This window comes from Equus przewalskii, chromosome 13 (genome assembly GCF_037783145.1).
Source record: "Equus przewalskii isolate Varuska chromosome 13, EquPr2, whole genome shotgun sequence".
Taxonomy (NCBI): domain Eukaryota; kingdom Metazoa; phylum Chordata; class Mammalia; order Perissodactyla; family Equidae; genus Equus; species Equus przewalskii.
The window spans coordinates 84,280,493-84,305,176 of record NC_091843.1 but is presented as its reverse complement, the minus strand read 5'-3'; the positions used below and the strand labels follow the sequence as shown (position 1 = coordinate 84,305,176).

Sequence of the window (24,684 nt, the reverse complement as noted above, 5' to 3'; positions counted from 1 at the left end):
AGCTCTACCTGCCCATGGGTCCTGTCCCCATGCCAGCGGGGGCAGCAGCAGCTGCTCTGCCTGCCCATGGGCCCTGTCCCCATGCCAGCGGGGGCAGCAGAAGCGGCGGCAGCAGAAGCTCTGACTGCCCATGGGTCCTGTCCCCATGCTATTCCACACTATTCTCTAAATAAAAGAGCACTACTGCCAGATCTTGAGAGTCTAAGAAATCTTTCTTTTGACTGCTCGGCTCACCGACCCCGCATCATTTCTGGTACAAAAACAGGCACACAGATCAATGGAACAGAACTGAAAGTCTAGAAATAAAACCGCAGAACTACGGACAGATAATCTTCGACAAAGGTGCCAAGAACATACAATGGAGAAAAGATAGTCTCTTCAATAAATGGTGTTGGGAAAACTGGACAGCCCACATGCAAAAGAATGAAAGTAGGCCATTATCTCATGCCATACACAAAAATAAACTCAAAATGGATCAAAGACTTGAAGATAAGTCCTGAAACCATAAAACTCCTGGAAGATAATATAGGTACTACACTCTTTGACATCGAACTAAAAAGGATCTTTTCGAATACCATGTTTTCTCAGACAAGGGAAACAAAAGGAAAAATAAACAAGTGGGAGTTCATCAGACTACAGAGCGTAAGCAAGGAAAAGAAACGAGGATCAAAACAAAGAGACAACCCACCAATTGGGTGAAAATATTTGCAAATCATATTTCTGACAAGGGTTTAATCTCCATAATATGTAAGGAACTCACACAACTGAACAACAAAAAAACGAAGCCCGATCAAAAAATGGGCAGAGGATATGAACAGACACTTTTCCAAAGAACATATACAGATGGCCAGTAAATACATGAGAAGATGTTCAACCTCACTAATCATCAGGGAAATGCAAACCAAAACTCAACTAAAATACCACCTTACACCTATTAAATGGCTATAATCACTAAGACAAAAATAACAAATGTTGGAGAGGTTGTGGAGAAAAGGGAACTCTCATACACTGCTGGTGGGAATGCAAACTGGTGCAGCCACTATGGAAAACAGTATGGAGATTTCTCAAAAAATTAAAAACAGAAATACTATATGATCCAGCTGTCCCACTACTTGGGTATTTATCCAAAGAACTTGAAATCAACAATCCAAAGAGTCCTATGCACCCCTATGTTCATTGCAGCACTATTCACAATAGCCAAGACATGGTAACAATCCAACTGCCCATCCACCGATGATTGGATAAAGAAGATGTGGCATATATACAATGGAATACCACTCAGACATAACAAAAGACAAAATCATCCCACTTACAACAACATGGAAGGACCTGGAGGGAATCATGTTAAGTGAAATAAGCCAGACTGAGAAAGACAAACATCATATGATTTTACTCATATGTGGAATATAAACAAACACATGGACAAAGAAAACAGTCAGTGGTTACCAGGGGAAGGGGGGTGGGGGGTAGACCTAGGGGTGAAGGGGACCCCTTATGCGGTGACAGTCAAGAAATAATGTAAACTATTATGAACTCAATAAAAAAAAAGAAAGGAAGTGTTCAGGATAAGGTACTATTAGTAAAAATCAAAAACAACTAAAAACGTAGAGACTGAAAAAAAAAAAAGATGTTTAATGAACCTTGGGAACTGCATACAGATCGATGGTAAGAGAAACGGTCCCAGATTAACAGGGAAGACTTTTGATTTAAGTAAAATTTGCACTGGTAAGCTTACTCCAGCAAGACTGTTGGCGAACCTCTATCACTTAAAAATCCCATATTACCTTCTACTGAAGAGGCTGTGGTCATTCTTTGGAAATACTTGAATTCATTCCTACAAGTTAGAGAAACACAGCGTTACTCAGAACGGTACCCACGCCGGACACATGGTGCCCGGGGTGGGGGTGGCTTCTCCAGGACCGGGACTTTGCTCTGGGGCGGGCGCGAGGGGAAAGGCCTCGCAGGGCAGCAGGAGCGGGACGGAAATCAGTAACTTGGCCTCTCGGCTCCTGACACAGAAGGAGGCCCAGGCCCAGGCCCGGTGAGTTCATGTCGCAAGCCCGGCCCCATCCTCCCGCTGCCAGTCGGCCCGGCGCGGCCCCGCCCGGGCGCCCAGGTCAAGGGCATCTTGCGCCAGCTTCGATCCCCGCACACCCAACTCTCCCCCGCCCAGCAGGTACCTGAGTGGGGGCCACGGCAGGTCCCCGTTCTTGCCGATGCCCATATTCTGCGACACGGCGACGATGCAATTTAGCGGACGAACCATGACAGCGGCAGCAAACACTCTCGAGCTCGCTCGCGACACCTGGATTCCCGGTCAAGTGTGGCGCCAAATAGCGGCCACCACGCCCCTCGGCCCGATTTGTGCAGGCGAGATCCCGCCCCCGCCCCGCCTCCTGCCCCGGCGCACCGCAGGGTCGCGACGTGCTCGCGCCCGCAGACGCCCGGGACCTGCGGCCGCGGGTTCGCGCTCCCGGCTCGGGCCTGCCCCTGGGCTGTCACTCCTGGCCCCGGGATGTCGCGTCGGAAGCCTGCCGCTGGCGGCGCCGCTGCTGCCGGCCCAGCCCCGGCAAGGCAGGCGGTTTTGAGCAGATTCTTCCAGTCTGCGGGAAGCCTGAAGTCCACCTCCTCTCCCCCGGGGGCTGCCGAGAAGGCGGACCCTGACTCCGATGCCGCAGCGCCCCTAGCGTCCTCTTTCCCGCCTCCGTTGCCGCCACAGTTGGTGAGTTTGGTCCAGGTCGGGGCGGGGCCATCGGGGCGAGGGGGCGGGGCTTGTGAGTGGAGCGGGAGGAGGCGGAGAGTGTTCGCGAGAATCGGCGAGAGGACGCGGCCAGATGAGAAAGGGGCGGGGCTCGGGAAGGAGAAGGAGGGAAAAGCCTGGGCGGCTGAATATTGTAATTACAAGACTTTAGTTTCCATTTGGGGTAAAAGACTTGAGGCTAAGATCATACAGGTTCTTAATGGCAGACCTGAGACGGAAACTCAGGTCTCCTGACTCTCATTGTGATGAGGATAGGGGCCTGAGGGCAAAGGATGCGTCTTGTAACCTCTGTTCTCCCTCCTCTTTTTTTTTTTTTTTCTGGATTGAGGGTTCAAGAGGAGCTTTACATGTGTTTGGGTGACTAGAAAACTGCCGTTAAATCTCTAGTCTTTAAGGCCGCAACAGCATTGCTGAATATTCCAAGCGACTATGGGTAAAAGCAGTCATGTTGTGAGCTCCCCAGTGATTACACCCTTACACTTCAGATCATAAAGTCTAATACACAGTTTGGGTGGGTAAAGTTTCTTAAGATGGTACAGATGTGATGGTTGGTCATTGGATCCTTCCTGTTGCTTGCCACCCTTCAACTGAGTAAAATAAGTGGTTTTTTTTGTTTGTTTTCTTCTTACTAGAGACATTGCCATGGGGGAAAGTCTAAGGGTGCTCCCTCTCTGGACTCTGTGGTGCAGGATTTCTCAGAATGACGCTGTGGAAGGGGCTGGCAGACTGGCTTTTAGCCACCCTGCCAAGTTTTAATGTGGCTCACAGCTTGGCTGCTTCAAAATCTTGTTCCCTTCGTTTACATTTCTTCCATGGAGTGATTGCTCCTCTCTTGTCTTTTTTTTTTTTTTGACGATAGTTTGCATTTTCATGAATTCACCAAGATTTTATTTTACACCCACCATTTAGAGGATATTTGCTGAAGGATTTTTGACAGATTTCCTGCCAACAGGTGGTTCATAATCTTGTGGCATCTTCAGTGGTGAACATAGAGATAAATTACAATTAACATTTGAAAAATGATTCTGTTCTTTTATTATCTAATTTTATCTTTTCTAAATAAATATTAGTTTTTTTCTTAAAGGTATTTTATTTAACATATATAAGTAGGGTAATTCAAGTTCTATAATATGAGACTTGGTGAAGGCTGATTTTTCTTTTTGTTGAGGAAGATTAGCCCTGAGCTAACATCTGATGCCAATTCTCCTCTTTTTGCTGAGAAAGACTGGCCCTGTGCTAACATCCGTGCCCATCTTCCTCTACTTTATATGTGAGATGCCTGCCACAGCCTGGCTTGATAAGCAGTGCATAGCTCCACACCCAGGCTCCGGACTGGCGAACCCCAGGCCACCAAAGTGGAACATATGAACTTAACCGCTGTGCACCTGGCCAGCCCCGTGAAGGCTGATTGGGTATAGAAAGGGAGGAGTGTTGGTTCTCGTTAATTCTAGCAGGGGTTGAGGTGCTGGGGCTAATGACCTGCCAGTCTCCACCTTGTCTTTAATGATGGTAAAAACAGTTCACCCATATGTCTTCCCGGAGCTTAATGTGGATAATTCTATGAAGGGTGCATAGCAAGGCCCTGGTCGTCATTCAGAAATAAGGTTTAAGTTATTTTGCATACATCAGGTTTTGAGATTAGAGATAACACATCATTTTCTAACCTTCCTGATATAGGTTGCAGAAACTGACAGAAGTAAAAAGAGACCACTGGAGAATGATGGGCCTGTTAAAAAGAAAGCAAAGAAAGTTCAAGAAAAGGAAGGAGAGAGTGATTTAGTCAAGTCTGGAAATCCTGGTGAGTTCTGTGGCCGCGGTTCTTCATTCTCACCAGTCAGGGCTCTGATATCCTTTCATTCTCCAGAAGCAGAGGAGGCTGTTGGAGAGTTGTGCCTCTTTTCCTTTGTAGAGAGAGGTCCCCATTGTGCTTGGGTAGAGGGCCTCTCCATGAGTGGTGGTGTGGGTAGGAGGTCGGGGGGGGGGGGGGGGTGGAGGTAAGAGCTGGAGTTGTGCCAGTTTCTCTTTTATTCTCTCTAGCTAATTTTTGTCCAGATTATAAAAGTAAAACATTCTTGTTAGAAAAATTTCAAGCAATACGGAAATGTAGAAGGTACACAGTGAAAGACCTCATAATCCCTCCCTTTCAGGGAAGCCTACTGCTGATTTTTGGAGCTATTATATATTCTTCCGGGTTTTCTATTTATACACATATATATGTACGCAATAGACCCACGAATTAGTTAACTAAAAATAATATAAATTGCATTGTATTACATTTACTACTTTGCAGCTCTCCTTTCCCACTTAGCAGAGCATTTTGAACGATGTTCAGTGTTAGGCCATGTTGATCTTCCTGTCCTCTTTCGTCACGGAGCTGCTCTTTCTGCTAGAAGGCTTTGGCTAAGCCACCATTCCTCAGCCCTGGCCTGCTAGAGGTGGGTGGATGCGGATGGCTGAGCAGATTTTCTTCTAGTTTTTGGTCTCAGAGAATTTGTGATAAGGGAAGACAGAAAATGCTTCTTTCTTTATTAGCCCCGGGAAATTAGATAAAGAGAATGAGACAAAAACAAAAAACAAAAAAGCCAATCTGGTTCATTGGATCAAGTATGTAGAATATCTCTCCCTCCTCAAAATGTAAAATTTGGATTTAGGGTCAACAGGAAAGCCTTGGTATGAAATAACTATAGAAATGGAGATGCATGGCTAAAGAGAAAGATAAAGCTGAAAATACCCTTTCCCTCCTCCTTTCTGAAGGAGGCATGACTTGACAGAATTATTTACCATGTATTAATGTTGCATTTTCTGGGGCTGTTTAACTTTTTAAATTCAGTACTCTACATAGACCTGATCTGTTCAGTTTTTCAGTCAATTCTCCAAGCAGTTATTGGGCACCCACTGTATGCCTGCCATTGTTCTTGAGGCTTTCGTAGCTCATTTATTCTCCCCAACAACCTTGTCCTCCTGTGGAGGAAGAGGTGGGTGACAGATGAGGAGAATTGAGTGTTACCACAGGTAAGTAACTTACCCAAGGCCACACAAGAGAGCTGAGGTGAGAGTTGTGGAAATATGGCAACAGACTTGGAATGTTTTGAAATAAAACCTTTGTTACTTGTTAAAAATGACACTCAGGAACAAGGGAGAGGAGCATCCATGAGCCAGGAGCTGGTGACTTGCTCCACCTCAGTTTTATTTTTAATAGCAGAATTATTAAGATATAATTCACATACCATACAATTCACCCATTTAGCAGGTACAATTCAATGACTTTTAGTATGTTCACTGATTTGTGCAACCATTGTTATTAAAGTCAATTTCAGAACATTTTCATCATCCCAAAAATAAACCTTGTACCCATTCACAGTCACTTCCCCTATTTTCCCCGGCACGCCCCCAGCCCTAGGCAACCACAAACCTACTTCGTGTCTATAGATTTGCCTATTCTGAACATTTCATATAAATAGAATCACACAATATGTGGCCTTTTTTTCTGGTTTCTTTCACTTGGTGTAATGTTTCCAAGGTTCATCCATGTTGCAGCATGTATCAGTACCTCCTTCCTTTTTTAAAAAAATTTGGGTTGTTTTTTTTTTATTGTGGTAAAATACACATAATGTAAAATTTACCGTCTTAACCATTTTTAAGGGTATGTTCTGTGGTATTAAGAACATTCATTTTGTTGTGCAGCCGTCACCACCATCCGTCTCTAGAACTCTTTTCATCTTGCAAAGCTGAAGCTCTGCACTCATTACAATAACTCCCATTTCACCTCTTCAACCCCTGGCAGCCACCGTTCTACTTTCTGTCAGTGGTTTGGACTATTCTGAAGTACTTCATTCCTTTTTATTGCTGAATAGTATCCCATTGTATGGCTTCACCTCAGGTCTTGACTCTTCAATTTACAAGTTCTTTTTTACACCTGGGATCCACAGAGGAAGGAAGCTTTTATACTCACAAGGAAACTTGATGCATCTGAAAAGCGATTTAAGTATGTGTTTGAATATTAAAGGGAATGATAATAAACGAGGTAGAACATACATTTGAAAAGAGATTCAAAGATGTATTTCTAGAATAAGAGAAGTTGCAGTAACCTAGGTAAAGTATACGTTGGAAAAGTCATATATTTGAGAAGAAAGGGAGTCACAGTATTCCTTCAGATGTTCTTAATCTTTAGCATATGTGTCATCAAGGTAGTTTTTTTTGTGTTTTTAAATTATAGGATGTTGATTTCCCTAATTTATCTTTTTTGCCTTTGCTTTTAAGATTTTCTTTTTATCACTGGATTGCACACATTTGGTTTTGATGGGCCTTAGTCTAGTATTTTAAAAATTTTTTCTTTCTTTTTTAAAATTTTGTTTGGAGTTCATTTAAAGCTTCTTGGGTCCATGGGTTTATAATTTTCATCAAATCTGGAAAATTTTGGGGGGATGTTATTTCCTCAAATATCTTTTCTGTCTCCTCCCTCCCTCTTCTGCTGGGAGTTTATTAACAGGGATCCCAGGTTACTTGACATTATGCCTCAAATCACTGAAGCTCTTTTCATTTGTTTTCCAGTCTTATTTCTCCTTGTACTTCATTTTCCATCCATTCTCCTGCTACGTTTTCAAGTTCAGTGATTTCTTTTTTTCTGTAGTGTCTAATTTGCCATAAATCTCATTCAGTGAAATATTCCTTTCAGATATTGTATTTTCATCTCTAGAGGTTGTATTTTGTTCTTTTTAAAAATCTCCAATTTCCCTATGTGAATTATATCTCAGCAAAGCTGTTACCGAAAAAAAAAAATCTTTGATTTTGCTCCTCTTTGTGTTTATGTTCTCCTTTACATTCTTGATTTTGTGGAGCATATTTATAGTATCTGTTTTCTTGTCCTTATGTGATAATTCTGTCATCTCTGTCTTTTCTGGGTCTGTATCCCTTGACTCATTTTTCCTGCTTTTTGCGTGTGTAGTAGTTAATTGTTTGGATCATAGATATTTTGAATTCTGTGTTGTTGTTTGCTCAGTTTTGTACTTTTAAAGAATGTTGAACTTCATTCTGAAAAGCAGTTGAAATCCTCGTGGATCGGTGTGATCTTTGTAAGGATTGTTTTTAAACTTTGGAAAAGAAGGTCTAGAAAGCTCTAATCCTGAGGCGTGACTTTTCTAGAGTTGGGAAGGGCCACATAATAGCAGTAGCTCCATTATATGGTATTTCCACCATGTACAGACAATACACATTAATAACCTTTGGAACATAGATAATAGTGGGAAAAGTTTTAGGAGGTGATTAGGTTTGAGTATTTATTACCTTTATTTTTAGTATAATTAATTGTAAGTTTACGTTACCTAATTTTTAACAATGGCTGTTTTTGACAACTGGTTCACAAAATTCTCGAGGATTTAACAGTTGCCTCCCAAGAGCCAATATGAGTTGGCTCCAGCACACCACTGGTCTCTCTGTGTGGGCTAGTTTGAGCTTCCTCATAACATGGTGGCTGGGTGCCAAGGATGAGCACCCTGAGAGAGAGCCAGACGGATGCTGTATTGCCTTTTGTGATTTAGTTTTGGAAGTCACATAGTGTCTCCTCTGTCATACTCTGTTGGTCGGGTTAGTTACAAAGGCCTGCCTAGGCTCAAGAGCCACCTCTCCATACAGGAGTGTCAGCATCACATTGTAGAAAGAGCGTATCGGATGGGATGTATATAGGTTTGGCTGTCTTAGTTCACAAGGTCAAAAGTCAGACCTGACGTGTTATTAATATTCTTATTTTAATTACAAATTAACATATTAGAACTCTATCTAGAAGCATTTTGATAAGTGCAGATATCCATTATCTTAATGCTCTATATATTCAGGCTTTCCAAAGTCAATAAGGATTTGTAAAATATAGCCAGAGTATATAAAAATAAAGCACAATTTAAAAAAAACCTGGGAAAATGTATTGCATATTGTACCTTTAAACCATACCCAAAAAGTTCACATGGAAATTTGCCTTAAATTCATATGGTTTCCAGTTTTTTGTCCTCCTAGGACCGTTTTATAGACAACACCAGTCAGTATTTATAATTAGTACACACTGCAGTTCATATCCTAAAGCTAAAGGCTCCTTCATTTTAGTGAAGAAATCAGATTCATTCATGGAATCAAATATGCCATTCTCCATATTCCCAATTTGTATTCTCCAATGACTGTGCTTATTAAACAGGGTGAAACACAAAATTTTATCCCATGAATTTTCCATTTTCATTTTATACTTTTAAGAAAAGAATTACCTTTTGCAGTTCAAAACAACATGCCCAAATTTGGAATGAATCTTTAAAAATAAGGACAATGAGATTAAAAAATAAGTCTCTTACTAAAGAAGAGGGAAGTTCTGTGCCTTCCTTGGGTTTCTGCAATTAGGCAAGATTTGAAACTGCCTCTTATATTTATTTGTTTTTCATTTTAAGACCCTGACCTCTTTGGCTAGTATCTTATTCTTATCTGCCTAAGTTTAAATGTCTTCTTTTGAACTGAAACTCTCAAAAACATCTGCTGGAGGTTCTCTTTCCAAACAGGCAATTCTTGAGACTCTGAGATTGAGGAAAATTGATTTGTTGTTGTTGTTTTTAATTCTTTACTGATGTTTAACATATATAGAGAATCATAAGCTTGATAAATTTTCACAAACTGAATTCACCTGTGTAACCATCACTTCGATCAAGAAACCATGTTACTAGGACCCCCGAAACTTCTCTATCCCCCCTCCCACTCACAACCTCCCCCCGACCCCAGGGATTACTACTATCCTGACTTCTAACAACGGAGATTAGTTTTGCCTGAACAGTGTATTTAATGCAACAGACTTATCTTTGTAACGCTCCAAAGATTTTTCTTCTTTCGCTTTTTTAAGATGGCGAATTGTTGTAACTATAAAACACATTGCTTTACAAATTAAAATAAATCTGTTTATAGTGACACATATTTGCATTTTAGCATCTACTCCATGCCTCCTTCTAAAAGATTCTTGATTAAAAATATGATAATTCTTCTTCCTCCTTGATCCTTCATACCCTAGGCTTATTCTGGAGACAGAAAGTAACTATGATGTATTTCCATTTACGGGACACCAAAAAAAGACGGCTTAGACAGTGAAGGACTTAATTTTGGTGAAATATTCCTAGGGAGGAGTTTGGGTCCATTTAATGTCATTGGGACAGCAACCAGTGGCCTTATTTCTATGGTGTGTCCTCCTAAGGGCTCAGAGACTTTAGTGATGATGCTGCCAAGGCATAACATTGTATTGTGGCAGTTTGATAGTCCATTTCATGGCACCTTCAGAGATGCAAATTTGAAGCTGGTACGTGGTACAAGTGAGGCTTTAAGCCCAGGAGCAGAAGATGGAGGTTTGTAAGGTGTGTTTGGGCGCTCAGTTTTCCAAGAGCCAGGTTTTCACAGTGGTTACAAGTTCCTTCTTAAGGCCCAATGGAGGGACTGGGGCCCATGCTTATATCTCTCCTCAGGTATAAGGGTTTTGTAGCTCTTGGGCTTTTTCACTTGAGTAGGCTTCCTCCCACCCCCCACCCCCCGGGCCTTTTGAGGTTTTAAAACCTCTCTTAGGTATCTGTGAGGGAAGAAATGAAAGATTTTGTCTTTGTGTTGTAAGCTTTGTCCTTCCCACAGATAACATGCTCATGTTTCCCCAATTTTCTTTTTGATTCAAAATATGATGGTCCTAGGAGCATTAAGAGAAAACTGTAATTTTGGGTCCTTTCTTGTGTACCAGTTAGTTCTTTCTCTTACTATGTTTTATAGTTCAGGAATCATAATGGCTTTAACATAAACGAACAAGGTGGGACACCTCCCTTCCTGACTCTTGAGCTGAGAAGCACACATAGAAAGTCAGTCTATCCTAAGCATGAAAGTTGGGCACACAGAAAAAGGAAAACAAAATTTTAAGAAGTGTGGGAGGGTTGCAGGGAGGTTAGACAGACATGGGCTCCATCCAGGATCAGACCTGAACTGATGTAAGCCTTTCTGAATTGACAGCAGCTCCAGGATGGAGCTCTGTGGTAGAAACCTCCTTGGCTGTGGTGGGAGTGGGGAGGAGGTGGGGAAGGGTGGTAAGGAGGGCATGAAAGTAAGCTGTCAAGGGGCCTTACCACACACACTCTAAGTCTCGTCCCCAGATCCACAGTGCTCCAGATCTGGCCAAGTGAACCCCGAAGTTTGTGGAAATGAGGCCATAGACATGGAAGTTTTTGAAATACGAACTTTACTGCTTACTTAAAAGAATAGATGATGAGAAGAAAGGAGAGGAGTGTCCTCTAGGCAGAAGAGTCGCTGGCTGCTTCACCTCAGCTTTTAACACTTTGGTTTTAGATATTCTTTTTCAGCATGAGTACAACCCCCAGGTTTGCACTCACCCCCATCCCGGGGAAGTGTTTTTAATATTCATAGGAGGGACATCTTCGTATAATATACAAACTTATACTTCTGAAGAGTGATTCAGGTATGCATTTGAAAAGGGGAGAGTAATATTAAATAAGGTGAATATATACATGTGAAAAGAGATTCAAATATACATTTTTCTAGCTATCAGTTTAACAGGAGAAAAGATAGAAGTATATATCTGAAAAGTTTTAAACTTTTAGAAATGAACAAAACACAACTCTTGCCCTGAGTGTTTTTGCTTGAAAAGGGATGGTGAGGATGATAAAGGCAGTCCCAGTTTCCTTATGTTTACTACTAGCTAGTTAATGGTATTGCTTTAAAGGGTGAAATAATGTATTCTGGCATCCAGTAGATATCCAGTAAAGGATAGTTTTCCTTCTTTTATGGATTGATTTCTTATGAATAACTGCTAATTGGCAGGCTGTGATAAGTGCTATAGAGAGATATGATCTTGTTATAGGAACACAGAGAAAGAAAAGATGATTTTAAGCTGGAGGAATTAGCGGAGAATTTCATGAGAAAAATAGCTTTGAGATGGGTCTTGATGAGTGAGTACAATTTTGACGTGTCGAAATTGAAGTCCAGGACATTCCAGGGAGACAGCACAGCATCAGCAAAGTTGTGGAGGTAGGAAAGCAGGTGTGTCTGGGCTGGCCATCTGATTTCCTCGGTGAACCCCTGGTGTCAGTATCTTTAGGTCTTTCCCATTGAGCTGGTCAGTTTCCCCAATCTGGGGTCTTCTCAGCTCCTGCCTGGAAGGGAGAGCTTTGGCTGCCGGTGTTCTGAGCTGGTGACAAGAGGCTGGGTTCTCAGCATACAGTAAGCCCGCATTCCCATTGTTCTGGCTTAGGCACGGTGCTGCATCTCAACTGTGCCTTTTTGCCTTTTCCAGAGAAATCTCCAGTCCTCTCCTGAGGTGGAGGAAGGACAGCTGCCCGGGAGCTTGGAGTGGGGTAGGGGTCTAGGAATTAAATCGCCTTGAACCAATCCTCTTTATTTTAGAACCTCCCTTTATTCCATTTCTACGGGGACCGGTGCCCTAATTTCTAAGCCTTTTAAGCATTTTGTGTTGTAAACAGATTGCTTCTTGGTTTTCTTAGGATTTAGCTTTCAGATTTGCTAAATTGGTTATTGCTCATTCTTTTTTCTTTCTAGCTTCAGCTATTTCATTTGCAGTTGTCATCTCTACTTTTCTCTCTGTCTTCGTGGGCTTGTACCTAAAGAAAAAAAAAGAAAAAGCAAAACCCTACTATAGTTTTAATGGGGTTTCAGGACCAAGTGAAATTAGATGTATGTTTCAGTGTGCCATCTTTACCCTGAAACCAATGTTCTTTATTTCCTTAGCACATTATAGTTAGATTCATTGCTTTTGTGAGAAGCTCCCTCTTTAACAGTCCTATGCTGGTTATGAATCGACATAATAAGACAAAATACTATTGTTATATTTTCTTCTGATTTGCTAACAAAGAGCCAAAGAAATGTCTGAGGACCAGGATTGTTTTAAAGTCTCTGGAGAAATTGAAAGAATTCTGCTGCGATTCTGCCCCTCCTCAAAACAGAGTCCAGACAGAGCCTCTTAAGGAGAGATTTGCAGTTCTGCCAAAATGTACTGATTTTGACGATATCGATCTTCTACGTGCAAAGAATGCAGTTTCTTCTGAAGATTCCAAATCTCAAACTAGTCAAAAGGTATGTAACAGTCATATAGATGAATATCCAACTGCCCAGAATAGTAGGCTCTGGAGTGCCACTGGTTCTGTGGGTTCACTCAGGGCAGTGGTTCCCAAACTTGGCTGGTCATCTGAATTAGTTGAGGGAGCTTTTGCTTTCTATTTTATTTTATTTTCAGATCCCTAAAGATTGTGATTTACTGTGTCTTGAGGAGGGATGAATGGGTTTGTATTAAAACAAAACAAAGCAAAAGCCTCTCACATGATTCTCATGTTCAGCCCAGATTAGGAGCTGTTAACTTGGGGATATTCTTTATTGGTTATTATGACAAGCACAGTTTCTTATAGTCCTCCTTATAGTTTCCGTGATTAGTCTGGACGGTTGTGATGGACAACTTGTATGGATGTTTTGAGGTTTTCAGTTGAAAGCTTGGCTGACATAAAGTAAATTCAGAGGTAAACCAAGTGAATATGGCTCTTTACTTCTACTGTTTTGTGATTTGTTAATGTTTTTCATCATCGCAAAATCAGGGCATTTAACTCTTGCTCCATCATTGAAATCTACAATTCAGAATAGTGGTTCTCAGCCCAGCTTTAAATTAGAATCACCTGGAGAAGTTTAAAAGCCTACCCATAGCAAGAACCTTTGCTCTGAATCACATTTAATTGGTGTTCAGTAAGAACTGGGCATGGATATTATTTAAAAGCTCTCATTTTAGTGTGTAGTCATGATTGCGAACTGCTGAATTAGGGAAATAGTCTTAACATTTTTTTTTGTCATTTAAATTTGATGAAAGCTGCAGACTCTTTCCTCAGAAAAATACTCAGACCAAGAACAATTTGTATCTAATTTTCAGAAGTTCATACTCCTTCTACAAAGTCCCGATCCATGAACAACTCCTCAGCTAGGCTAGGATACATTGACTTACCTTAGGGCATCAGGGGAGAAAAGTGTTTTTGTTCTTATTTTTAATCTCTTTCATTACTTAGAAGCAGTTCACCTGAGTATAGTGGTCATAAAGTGCAGAGGTCAAAAAGTGTGTCTCATTGAAGCTCGCTTTATTATTCAGAGAATTTACCCCAGGGCCTCATGAGAGCTTATTTGCCATTGCTTTACACATAGAATGACCAAGTTGGCGTTTCTGATTCACAGCAAATTAGAAGTAACTAGTTAGAAGGGACACCTAGAAGTAGTGCATGGGTATCACTACAAGTGATAGCTGTGTGATGGCATGGAGGGAAAGATGAATGAACTTAAATGCCCAGTGGTCTGGGACCATTAGTGTGGGGGCTAAGAACTCCAAAAGTCTTGATTGGTCCTGAAATTCCCATTTTATTATTCTGATCACCCTGAATTTTGAATACAAAGTTATATTGAGTTCAGAATGCTGACTCTGGGAATATGCAAAAGAGTATACTATATCTGAGAAGTATTTCCACCCAAATGGTGGGGAAAAAAAACTTGCTTACTACTCAAGTATTCAGATTGACTTATTTATTAGTATCCCATTTGGATAAACCTTTTTTCTGGATGCCTACTCTCATTCCATATGAGAAAAAAAGTACAAACTTTTTTCCCTCGGAAATATATTTTTTAAAATGTTAAGTTTCTCAATATGTAGTATTCAGGGATTTTACATAAAAGTTGTGGAAACAAAGTAGAAAATCTCCATCAAAATTAAAAGCAAATACATTTTCCACACTGATATATTGACCCACTTTTCTTTCTACACCTCTCCACACCTCACTGTCTTGTTATTGTTGATCTTCGGAGGGTTGCTGGGTTACACCATTCAGATAAATTGCATCTCTACCTGCTGTCCTAGCTAGGCTGAATTTTTTAAACATTTGGCAACTGTAAAGTACATGTTTCTGGGCTTTCTCTAGGCCTGGGGTTCCCCTCTCTGGGCCATATAGGACTTTTCTCTTTTTCTCTTTTCTTCCCCTGTTGGTCACTAGTTTTTTAGACCATATTTTTAATTCCAGGGGTAGCTGGTAAATTTTTAGATGTTGGCAGTGACACAGTGACAATTAATTAGAAGTTGAATTTATCCTAAAAATCTGTCTCATTTTACTTTTCGTGTAAATAAGTCTCATAAGCAAGGAATTTGCTCTAAGCTGTGAATTGGAATTAATTATGGTTTCATACAAGAAAGTAAGGATAGCAGGAATACTAATGTTGAAAATGTAACTTTGTGCTTTATGCATTCCAGAAACTCTAATCATGGTTTTTTCTTGAAATAAAGATTTATGGACTATACTGTCTTTTAGACTGTGCTTGGAAATGTAAAATATTGCAGCTTTAGCTGCTAGCGTGATTGTTGGAAGTGATTCTGCCCTACTGCAGAGAGAGAGACAGATTGATGCCTGCTGACTTTGTGCCTTACATACCTGGAAGTAAATAATGAAAAGAAAAATGTTAATTACAATAGGTTTAAGGAAGTCAAATTTAAAAAGAAGCATAAAAAACATTAAAATGTTTATGCTTTCAAAATTTGCTTAAATAATTATATGCTAGTTTAATTTGGTTCATATTTTTTTTAGTCTTTTACTTTGAAAAAATTTCAAACCTCATAAAAGTTTCTCTGAATATACTATGTACTCCTGTAAACCTTTCACTTAGATTCACCAATTGTTAGTTTTGTGCCAAATTTGCATTCTCTCTCTCTCTGGGTACTCTTATTATGGTTAGTACTTTTTTAAACTGTAAAAATCTTTTGTTTGCCAGGATAAGACAGTCTTTGATGTCAGTCGTTCTGGATCATCATCACTTGGGGGTTGTGAAAACTTACAGAAAACTTGCGATTCTAAGCCGTCTAACAAACGGACCAAAAGCATCTACACACCATTAGAATTACAATACATTGAAATGAAGCAGCAGCAGAAAGATGCCATTTTGTGTGTGGAATGTGGATATAAGTATAGATTCTTCGGGGAAGATGCAGAGGTAAGTTGTTTTTTTTCAGACACTGTTTCATGTTTTTCTTGTCCAGGCCTAAATATTTTCCAGTATTTTTGTTTCATTTTCTGACCTTGTGAAAAAGCTACTGTGATCAATTACCCTTTAAAAATGATGTCATTTAAAGTGAAAACTAAAAATAAACACAAGCAAACTTGGTGGGTGCTGGACTTGTGGGGAAGGAGGTGAGAGGTCCCTATTGTAATGCCACTGGTTATTCTCCATGGTACCTTCGTCCATTGACAGTTGACCAGATGAATCATTTAAAGAATAATCATGTAAGTATCTATGTTTCCCAATGAAGACTTAAGCAAGAAAAAAATTTTGAGATGTATGGAAGTTCCTCTGTTTACTCTTAATTTATGAATTTTCATAGCCAGGAACATAGTTAAGTCTCAGTGGAAGAGCACATTAACTCTGCCCACCACCAACAGAAGGTGTTTGAAGTCTTACAGGTCTCTCTGTACATATCAGTCATCTCGCTGTCGTAGTCTGAGTTGGGTTTGTGTTTAATTTCGGGTACTTGCTGTAGGCCCAAGGTAAGAAAGTTAGAAGTGATTTTGAGCATTTAAGGCAACCTTAGGAAAGTATTACTGATGATGCTTAGTTGGAGTCATGGATGATTGTGAAGATTCCATAGTTTTAGGCCTGGGTGGATCCTGCGTCATCAGAGAGTAATGAGGTGGCACGTGTGCTGCTGCATGGATGGGAAGTGAAGACTTGGTCAGCTTTTTTTCTTCCAGTTTCCTAAATGCTGTTGTGGCAGGAGAGTGGCATTCTCTAGTTCAATGGCATCATGCTGTGTTCTGTGTTATGAAATTAGACTTTGAAACAGAGTGACCATATTTCCTGAGGACAGGGACACATAGGTAGTTGGCATCCTGTAGGAGAGGGGATGATAGCAAATGCTGTTGTCTGCGCTTCTTTCCAGGTCAAGTGATCAGCTCAGTCTTGACCACAGGAACGGCTGATGTTTGCCTGCCTTGCAGTGATGAACTAACTCAGTTCAGAGATGGGTCGAGTAGGGGGAGGGGTGAAAGTGTTGGCATGAGGGTTCCATGGGTCCAATGGGCAGTATCTGAGCCATGGTGCCTTCTAGAAGAAGCAGGGAGTCCGGTGGTGCAGCCTGGTTCTGCACTCCTAGCACGCGTGCACCATTCATTAGCTAACCAAACCAGAGGGTTCTCTTCTCACAGCCTCAGAGATGCCCCCTGTCCAAGTAGGTTCGTACTATTAGAATTAGATATCAGTATCTATCATTATTAGATAGTAATACTCTGAGGTATCTCCAAATTTTCATTTATTTGCATGTGCTATGTAGCAAATTATTTCATTACAGTCTCATGCTCTCTGTGTTGAATAGTCCTTGTGCAGGGAAGGCTCAGCTCTTTAAGGTTTGATAGATCTAAGGACATAGAAGAAGGCCTGTCTGTTTTTCCGAGTCGTTTATAGATACAGATGTTGGCCCTGAGGGTAGGCCATGGGAACTGCCAAAAATAGATGAAACTGTAGGCTTCTACACTGGCAATGTCTTTTAAACTTTTTATTGGTATATACATAGATAGAGAAGTGTACAGATCTTTGATGGATTTTTAACAAAGTGAATAAACACCATACAGGGAATCTTGAAACCGAAATTTATTGATAATCTCCTTTTTTTAATTTTTCAGATTGCAGCCCGGGAGCTCAATATTTATTGCCACTTAGATCACAACTTTATGACGGCAAGCATACCTACCCACAGACTGTTTGTTCACGTCCGCCGCCTTGTGGCAAAGGGGTATAAGGTCAGCTTTGGCTTCAGCTTGTGGGAGAAGGGAATTGGATTCTCCACAGAGTGAGAACATGTTTTCTAAGGTGGTGGGCTGTAATTAGTTTTGGAATTGGGCATTTTGAAGAATTGAAAGTGTCAATTATTAGCATTCTATCTTCATCAGTTTTTAACATATTAGGTAGTATCTAGGCTAAAATTTTTTTAACTCTGTGGTAGTGTTTCTTAGTGATTGATCCACACAGGCTCCTTCTGGTGTGCATCTTACTTAAGCCCTGCATCTGGACGTCGTGGCCTAATATGTCTGCTTTAAATGTTTCAAATTTAACTTTTTAAAATCTCATAAAATGTTTTCTTAAAAAAATTTTCATCATATTTAATAGTCAGTATTTCTTTTTTAAACTTTTTTATTTTTCCTTTTTCTCCCCAAAGCCCCCAGTACATAGTTGTATATTTTAGTTTTGGGTCCTTCTAGTTGTGGCACATGGGATGCTGCCTCAGCATGGCCTGCTGAGCGGTGCCATGTCTGCACCGAGGATTCGAACCGGCGAAACCCTGGGCCACTGAAGCAGAGCATGCGAACTTAACCACTTGGCCACAGGGCCGGCCCCTGCTCAATATTTCTTATTTCTGTTGAAGGTGGGAGTTGTGAAGCAAACTGAAACAGCAGCGTTAAAGGCCATCGGGGACAACAAAAGTTCTCTCTTTTCCCGGAAACTGACTGCTCTTTATACGAAATCTACGCTTATTGGAGAAGATATCCTTTTGAATAGGAATTTTTCTCTTAAATGTTACAAGGGTTTGGTTTTAAATAACAAAGTTTTATTTTAAAAAAAACTATCCTCTAACAGGTATCTTTTTGGTGAGACGAGGCGGCATAGTTCCCTTGGCCTTTGGTCGATGCACTCCTGAAGAGGGAGGGGTTGGTGATGGCTGGAAACAAGCGTTTTTCAAATGCCATGGTGAAAGGGAAGCTCCTCATACTTTGAGAGCGAGAAGAAAGAGAGCCTGATGACAGGTGATGGCAGGCCAGCACTGGTCTGAAGTCGCGTTCTCCCTGGACTGTGTGGGCGGGGGTTAGGTACCTGGGGCCTGTGAGCTCCTCCAGACCTTCCTAAGACAAGACCTAAAAAATGGCTTACTGAGTCCAAAATGAGAAAAGAAAACTCCAAAGTTAGCACACAGTGAACTGCTTATAAAAACTAATGATAGGCCATCTTCATTAATTGCTAGCTTCATAAAAATTTTAATCCTTTTGAAAATGGATTGTAAGCTTTCTCACTTTGCAGACACCCTCCGTTTACACAGTGATTGGCCCCAAATTTATGGTCATTCATAAATTCAGTGAGTTCCTTGAAGCAAAATGATTTCCGTAGCAAAGTCATAAAATTCTGTCAATTTTTTAAAAACCAAATAATTATATAGAAAGTGAGATAAGCATGCATTTTAAAATATTTACCATGGGGTAGGGTCAGGTCTCAGAATAAAAAATGTAGGGATAAGGTCTTAAATAATTCTGTGAAAGTAATATTTCTGTTATGGTTTAATACAAATCTGCTTATTTAGAGTCCTGCTCAGCTTCTACACACATTCTGGAGACTGTTTTGTTCCATTAATACCATGAATAGGGAATGGCCGTCACTCAGAGTGGACCTCAAACTGTAAACAGCTCTGTGTTGTTCTAAGATGCTCAGGCTGTAAGAACCTGGTAATTTTATTATTCTTTCTTTTGCCTGAACTCGAGTCTCTTGTTTGAAGGCTGCTTCTCAAATAGTACCCCTGCCTGTCTCTCTTTTGCTGATGCCATAGCTCATATCTGCTGGTGCTCAAGTCGGATGTTCCCAGGCTGACTTCATCCAAAATCAGCTTTTGTCCCTGAGAATTTAATTAATGGGCTCACTACACACACACACACGCACGCACGCACACACGCACGCACGCACGCACACGCACGCGCTCTCGCGCTCTCTCTCTGTCTATCTCTCTGGCGCTCTCTCTCTCTCTCTCACGTTTCTTATTTCTTTGGTTTTCGTTTCTCATGTCTTTTAAAAGTTCTCTTCCTGTCTCTGGGAGCTCCTAGGCACTAGGAGGGAGGAAAGGAGTGTACAGTCCTTCTAGTGTATTCGTGCTTTGATTTGTGGAATTAAACATTACGGGATTGTTAAGAATTCAAGTAACAGCACCGTGCAAGTAAAGAAGAGGGTGAATGTTTGGGCCTCCACAGGGTCAGAGGTACCTCCTAGGCCCGTTGAAAGCGAGAAGATAAGAGTTGTCTGTTCTAATGAGCCTTATATCTTAGGGGAGATAAGACGTGTCACTAAGATCAGAGTAAATCAGAAGAATGAGTGCTGTGTGGAAGGTTTTTGCACAGAGCAAAAATGTCCTGGAAAACGAACCATTATTTCAAAGGAGAAAACAGTTAATATTAATGGAAATGTAGTATATGTTTTTCTTTAATAATTTTTACATGTGAATCCTTTAGTCAAGCTGGATGATGCTGTAAATGTCGATGAGATAATAACGGATACTTCTACGAGCTATCTTCTCTGTATTTGTGAGAATAAGGAAAACGTTAAAGACAAAAAAAAGGGGAACATTTTCATTGGACTCGTGGTAAGTACTTTGCAGGTGAAGAACGAATGATACATGTTTACAATCTCTCTAAATATGAGTAATCATGTGTGGTTTATAATGAAGATTTCATAAATTGTGCCCTCAAGTCATTGGACTAGAAAAACCTTTTCCTCATAATTTTATGTTAAATCTCTAGTTCTAATTTTGTTCTCATCTGGCTACTTGGCAGTCTGTGCTATGGAGAGATGCAGATCGTTTCTGTCCATGTGCTCTAGGAGTTTAGGGATGAAGATGGATACAGTGACAGGCGTGCATGTGGACACTGTACAGATGGCAGAAGAAAACAGGAAGCCAACGTGCATGGATAGCAAAGGGTTTTCCCACTTTCCTCTAGGGATTTGAAATGAAGCACAAATAATTACGGGATTCTGATATGTAGATTTGGAGGAAAGCATAGTTAAGGGAAAATGATAGTTGGCCAATCCTAAACTCCATGTTTAATTAATACTAGGGATATTTACGAGTCTTCCAGATAAATATAATTTGTGAATCACAGTTTTATTGATCTTCCCTTCTGCCAATTTGTGAGTAGATTTGCCCATTTACAGACCTGGACTGTGCTCAAAATCTTAGATTTTTCAGGGCCCTTCACTAGGACTCCTTGCCTAAGTAATAACTAATTCTCTTTGTTTTTTCTGACTTTTGCAATCAGCTACAGTATCGACAAAAATTCTTACTACTTAAATGTCTCTAAAGTACCTTTTTTTTTTTTTTTGCTGAGGAAGATTCGCCCTGAGCTAACACCTGTGCCAGTCTTTCTCTATTTTGTCTGTGGGATGCCACCACAGCATGGCTACTGACAAGCAGTGTAGGTCTGTGCCCTGGAACTGAACCCAGGCTGCTGAAGTGGAGTGCGCTGAACTTAACCACCAGGCTACGGGGCTAGCCCCTCCAAAGTACCTTTTAATACCTTATTTTGGCTGCGTAACTCTGTGCTAACTTGACATTTGCTTAAGCAGAAAGCTTTTCTCTCAGGGAGTTAACATTGCTGTTGGATGGCTCTAAGTGATGTTTTTGTCCTTGAGAAGCATGTTTTATCTAACCACAGGCAGTTGGGCCTACCTACAAATAGTAAGGGTATTTGCTTTTAAGCTTTAACATGTGTCGTATGCTATTTTATATTTACCTGAAACTCAGTCCAAAGAACAGAGTTGACAGTACGTAACTCCTCCGTAGTGCTTTTAGGACCCTCTGCCCTACTGCCAACACTAACCAAAGTGTGTGAACTGGGATGCGAAAAAAGTGAGAAACGATAGTTTGCCTCTCCCACAGTTTCTTGGGACCTGTCCTTGACCTCAGCAACCACTTTTGGGCTGATGACATCCAGAACTCTGGGTCCAGGCTGTCCCTTTCTCCTGAGCTCGAGGCTCCTGCTTCCAACTCTGTATTGGACAGGGCACTCTGAATTTGACTCGACTTCTCAAACTCAGTGTGGCTGAAGTGGACCTCATCTTCCTTTACCCTCAGTGCTGTTCTTGCTGGGTTTTCCCTGTTGTGATGAGTGTCACACATTCCCCGGCTGCTTCCTAGGAGTCGTCTTTTGGGCAGGTAGTCTGAAATCAGAGGCTTTCCTGTTGTAGTACCATTGCCATCAGGCCCTCCCTTGGGTCTGGGCAGCGTGCAGTTTTGTACAGACTGACTTTGGGTTTCTCAGTGTCACACATCACATGGAGTAATAGCTGTTGCAAGTATTACAATGTAGACCATTTCTCTTATTTAAAAAGTTCCGGGGGAATTTGGCTGATAAATTTATTTGAACTTCTGTAAATGTTTGGTTTGTAGATTGGGAGATAAGCTTATATATGTATACTAATGTATTTATAGTCCAGCTGTCCGAACACGAGGGAAGGCTTCTGGGCTAGAATTAAGGAAGTTCCTTGAGCCAAAAGTGAGAGATTTAAAAAAATTATAAAATAGTCAAGAGAAAAAATGTGGCAAACAGAAATTTACAGTGTAAAGCGAGAGAACCATCCAGGTCAGGAAATATAACACTGCTCAGAGAAGGGCCCTCCCGTCCAGGGAGAACCATAATCCAGACTTTTATGATGATGATTTCCTTGCTTTTAGTTCCAGTTTTACCACCTTAAACTATATACAAATGTATTGGATATTATATTATAATGTATATAATATTATCTACTATATAAGATATTAAATGTATTATTATATGCATAGTGTATAGTTTGTATAAACTATGTACAAACATGTTGTATGTGTCCTTTTGGTCTTGCTGCCTTTGTTTGTGGATGTGTATGTGAGATTTATGTACATGTTACTGTAATAGTTCTTTCCTTATTGCTACATTGTATTTCATTTTATGATCTACAGTTTATTCATTCTTCTGTTGACGGACATGTGGGTTCTTTCCAGTTTTTGGTTGTACAAAGAATGCTGCTATAAACCTTTTTGTTCGTCTTTTCTTGTAAACATGTCCCTGAGTTTCTCAAGAGTGCGTACCTAGGGGAGGAATCGCTAAGTTATAGGGTATGGATGTTTTCAACTTTCTTAGAAAATACCAGGCTGTCTCCTGAAGAGACTGTGTCGTTTGACTTTCCATTAGCAGCATAGGAGTGTAGGGACTGGTGGTATTTCCTCCTGTCAGCTAATGCAGTCTGTAACTAGCCCCATGCGTTTCTTAAGCGTCAGTACTGGATCAGAGTGTGGCCTGTGGAGTTAAGACTACGTGAATCTTGGCTCCGCCGCTTTATCATCTTGCAAGCTTGGGTAAATTACTTAACTTTTTTTTTACCTCTTCCAAACATGATCTTTTCCACTTTATCTCTGCTATTATTGGCTTGGGGTAATGAAGGTGGCTTTTAGTTTCTTGGTTATTTCCCTGGATAGACTGTCTGCATGGGGTTCATTCAGGTTTGTTATATTTGATTTTTTTTTTGGCAAAAGTTACAGTTTCTATTTATTAATTTTATGTAGTGAAATAGTAATTCATTACTACTCTGGTGGCCAGGTTACTAGGAGCATATCACTTGTGACTTTTAGTGATGACGACTACTGTTTGTACAGTGCTTTATAGTTTACATGCATTCACTTTTTTTTTAAGTAATTTATTAATTATGATAGGTAAACGAGTTTACAAGGACTGGCTTTTTTTTTTTTTTTTTTGCAGGGAGGGATTCACCCTAAGCTAACATCTGTTCCCAGTCTTCCCCTTTTTTTTTCTCTCTGCAAAGCCCCCCAGTGCATGGTTGCATATCCTAGTTATCAGTCCTCGTTCTTCTGTGTGAGCTGCCGCCACAGCATGGCAACTGACAGATGGGCGGTGTGGTTCCGCGACCGAGAAGTGAACCTGGGCTGCTGAAGCAGAGCTCCAGACTGACCCACTAGGCCATCAGGGCTGGCTCCACGTTTGTTTTGATTTGACCCTTACCTTAACCCTGTGAGGGAAGTAGGCTGTTTTATTCCTACTTACAGAGGAAGAAAACGAGGCCCAGTAGGGTTTGGTGACTTGTCACCATCACTCTGTCAGGTGTGTTAGATCCGGGACCTGGGCTCAGGGTGCCTCTCTAAAATCCTATCTAGCCTCTGGTGACTCTGACTGACTTCTTCAGGAAGAGTCTTGGAAAGCTGACAGGTTTTCAGACGCTTTAGAAATGGAGTACATACAAGTGAGTGTGTCATCTTCACTATTTCCGTGTTTGTTCATGCTGTGTTGTAGCTTTAATTGGGAAGATATATATTTTCTGTGACATTCCATTTTTGTTTGTTTTTAGGGGGTGCAGCCCGCCACAGGTGAGGTTGTGTTTGATAGTTTCCAGGACTCTGCTTCCCGTTCCGAGCTGGAAACTCGGATATTGAGCCTGCAGCCCGTGGAGCTGCTGCTGCCGTCAACCTTGTCGGAGCAAACAGAGCTGCTCATCCGCAGAGCCACGGCCGTGAGGTGAGTCAGGAGCAAACAGAGCCGCTCATGCACAGAGCCATGGCTGTGAGGTGAGGCGGCGCAAAGAGAGCCACTCATCCGCAGAGCCACGGCCGTGAGGTGAGGTGAGGCGGCGCAGACAGAGCCGCTCAGCTGCAGGGCCGCGGCCGTGAGGTGAGGCGGCGCGTCGCTGGAGAGCAATGTTGATCCTGAAACTTGGATTTACTCCAGAACTGATGCTTATTAAAGTTGTTAAAAATAGTCTTTACTTATAAAAATATTTCAACAATAGTAGTAGAAATTTCAAAAAGGATAAACAACATTACCTGTGATATCACCTTCATGTAGGACTTAAGAAGTTGATCTTTTTAAAGGGATTTATGATATTATTTTATAATATTATTTTGTAATTAAAGAGTTTTTGATATTAATGATATTATTTGGTAATTAATCTCAAGAGGACTTATTTTGTTCCCAGTCCTCTTCTGACAGTGTTCAAACTTGAATAATTAAGTCAGACAGTAGACCTATAGGGGATGCTGCTCTTGGAGAGCTAAAAAATTAATAAAATCTCTAAAAAAATTTAAGATGGTCTTCTAAAACTTT

The 24,684-nt window shown here is 40.9% G+C and overlaps 2 protein-coding genes across 8 annotated transcripts in view; one reads left to right on the top strand and one right to left on the bottom strand.

The window, feature by feature from the left end:
* DHFR (dihydrofolate reductase) overlaps window positions 1-2,313 on the bottom strand; it is a 31,536-nt gene extending 29,223 nt beyond the window's left edge. For all 6 annotated transcript variants that reach the window (XR_011525692.1, XR_011525693.1, XR_011525694.1 and 3 more), the window contains exons 1-2: window positions 2,181-2,313; window positions 1,785-1,834 (exon numbers count right to left, since the gene is read on the bottom strand). Coding sequence is in view for 1 of the 6 variants with exons in the window: in XM_070571518.1 (XP_070427619.1) it covers window positions 1,785-1,834; window positions 2,181-2,266 (136 nt within the window). In the remaining 5 variants the exon portion in view is untranslated. The remainder of the gene's footprint in view (window positions 1-1,784; window positions 1,835-2,180) is intronic.
* A 119-nt stretch (window positions 2,314-2,432) lies between these two features.
* MSH3 (mutS homolog 3) overlaps window positions 2,433-24,684 on the top strand; it is a 157,870-nt gene continuing 135,618 nt past the window's right edge. For both annotated transcript variants that reach the window (XR_011525691.1, XM_008518033.2), the window contains exons 1-8: window positions 2,433-2,722; window positions 4,439-4,559; window positions 12,639-12,859; window positions 15,569-15,787; window positions 17,470-17,586; window positions 18,210-18,327; window positions 20,038-20,183; window positions 23,933-24,099. Coding sequence is in view for 1 of the 2 variants with exons in the window: in XM_008518033.2 (XP_008516255.2) it covers window positions 2,516-2,722; window positions 4,439-4,559; window positions 12,639-12,859; window positions 15,569-15,787; window positions 17,470-17,586; window positions 18,210-18,327; window positions 20,038-20,183; window positions 23,933-24,099 (1,316 nt within the window). In the remaining variant the exon portion in view is untranslated. The remainder of the gene's footprint in view (window positions 2,723-4,438; window positions 4,560-12,638; window positions 12,860-15,568; window positions 15,788-17,469; window positions 17,587-18,209; window positions 18,328-20,037; window positions 20,184-23,932; window positions 24,100-24,684) is intronic.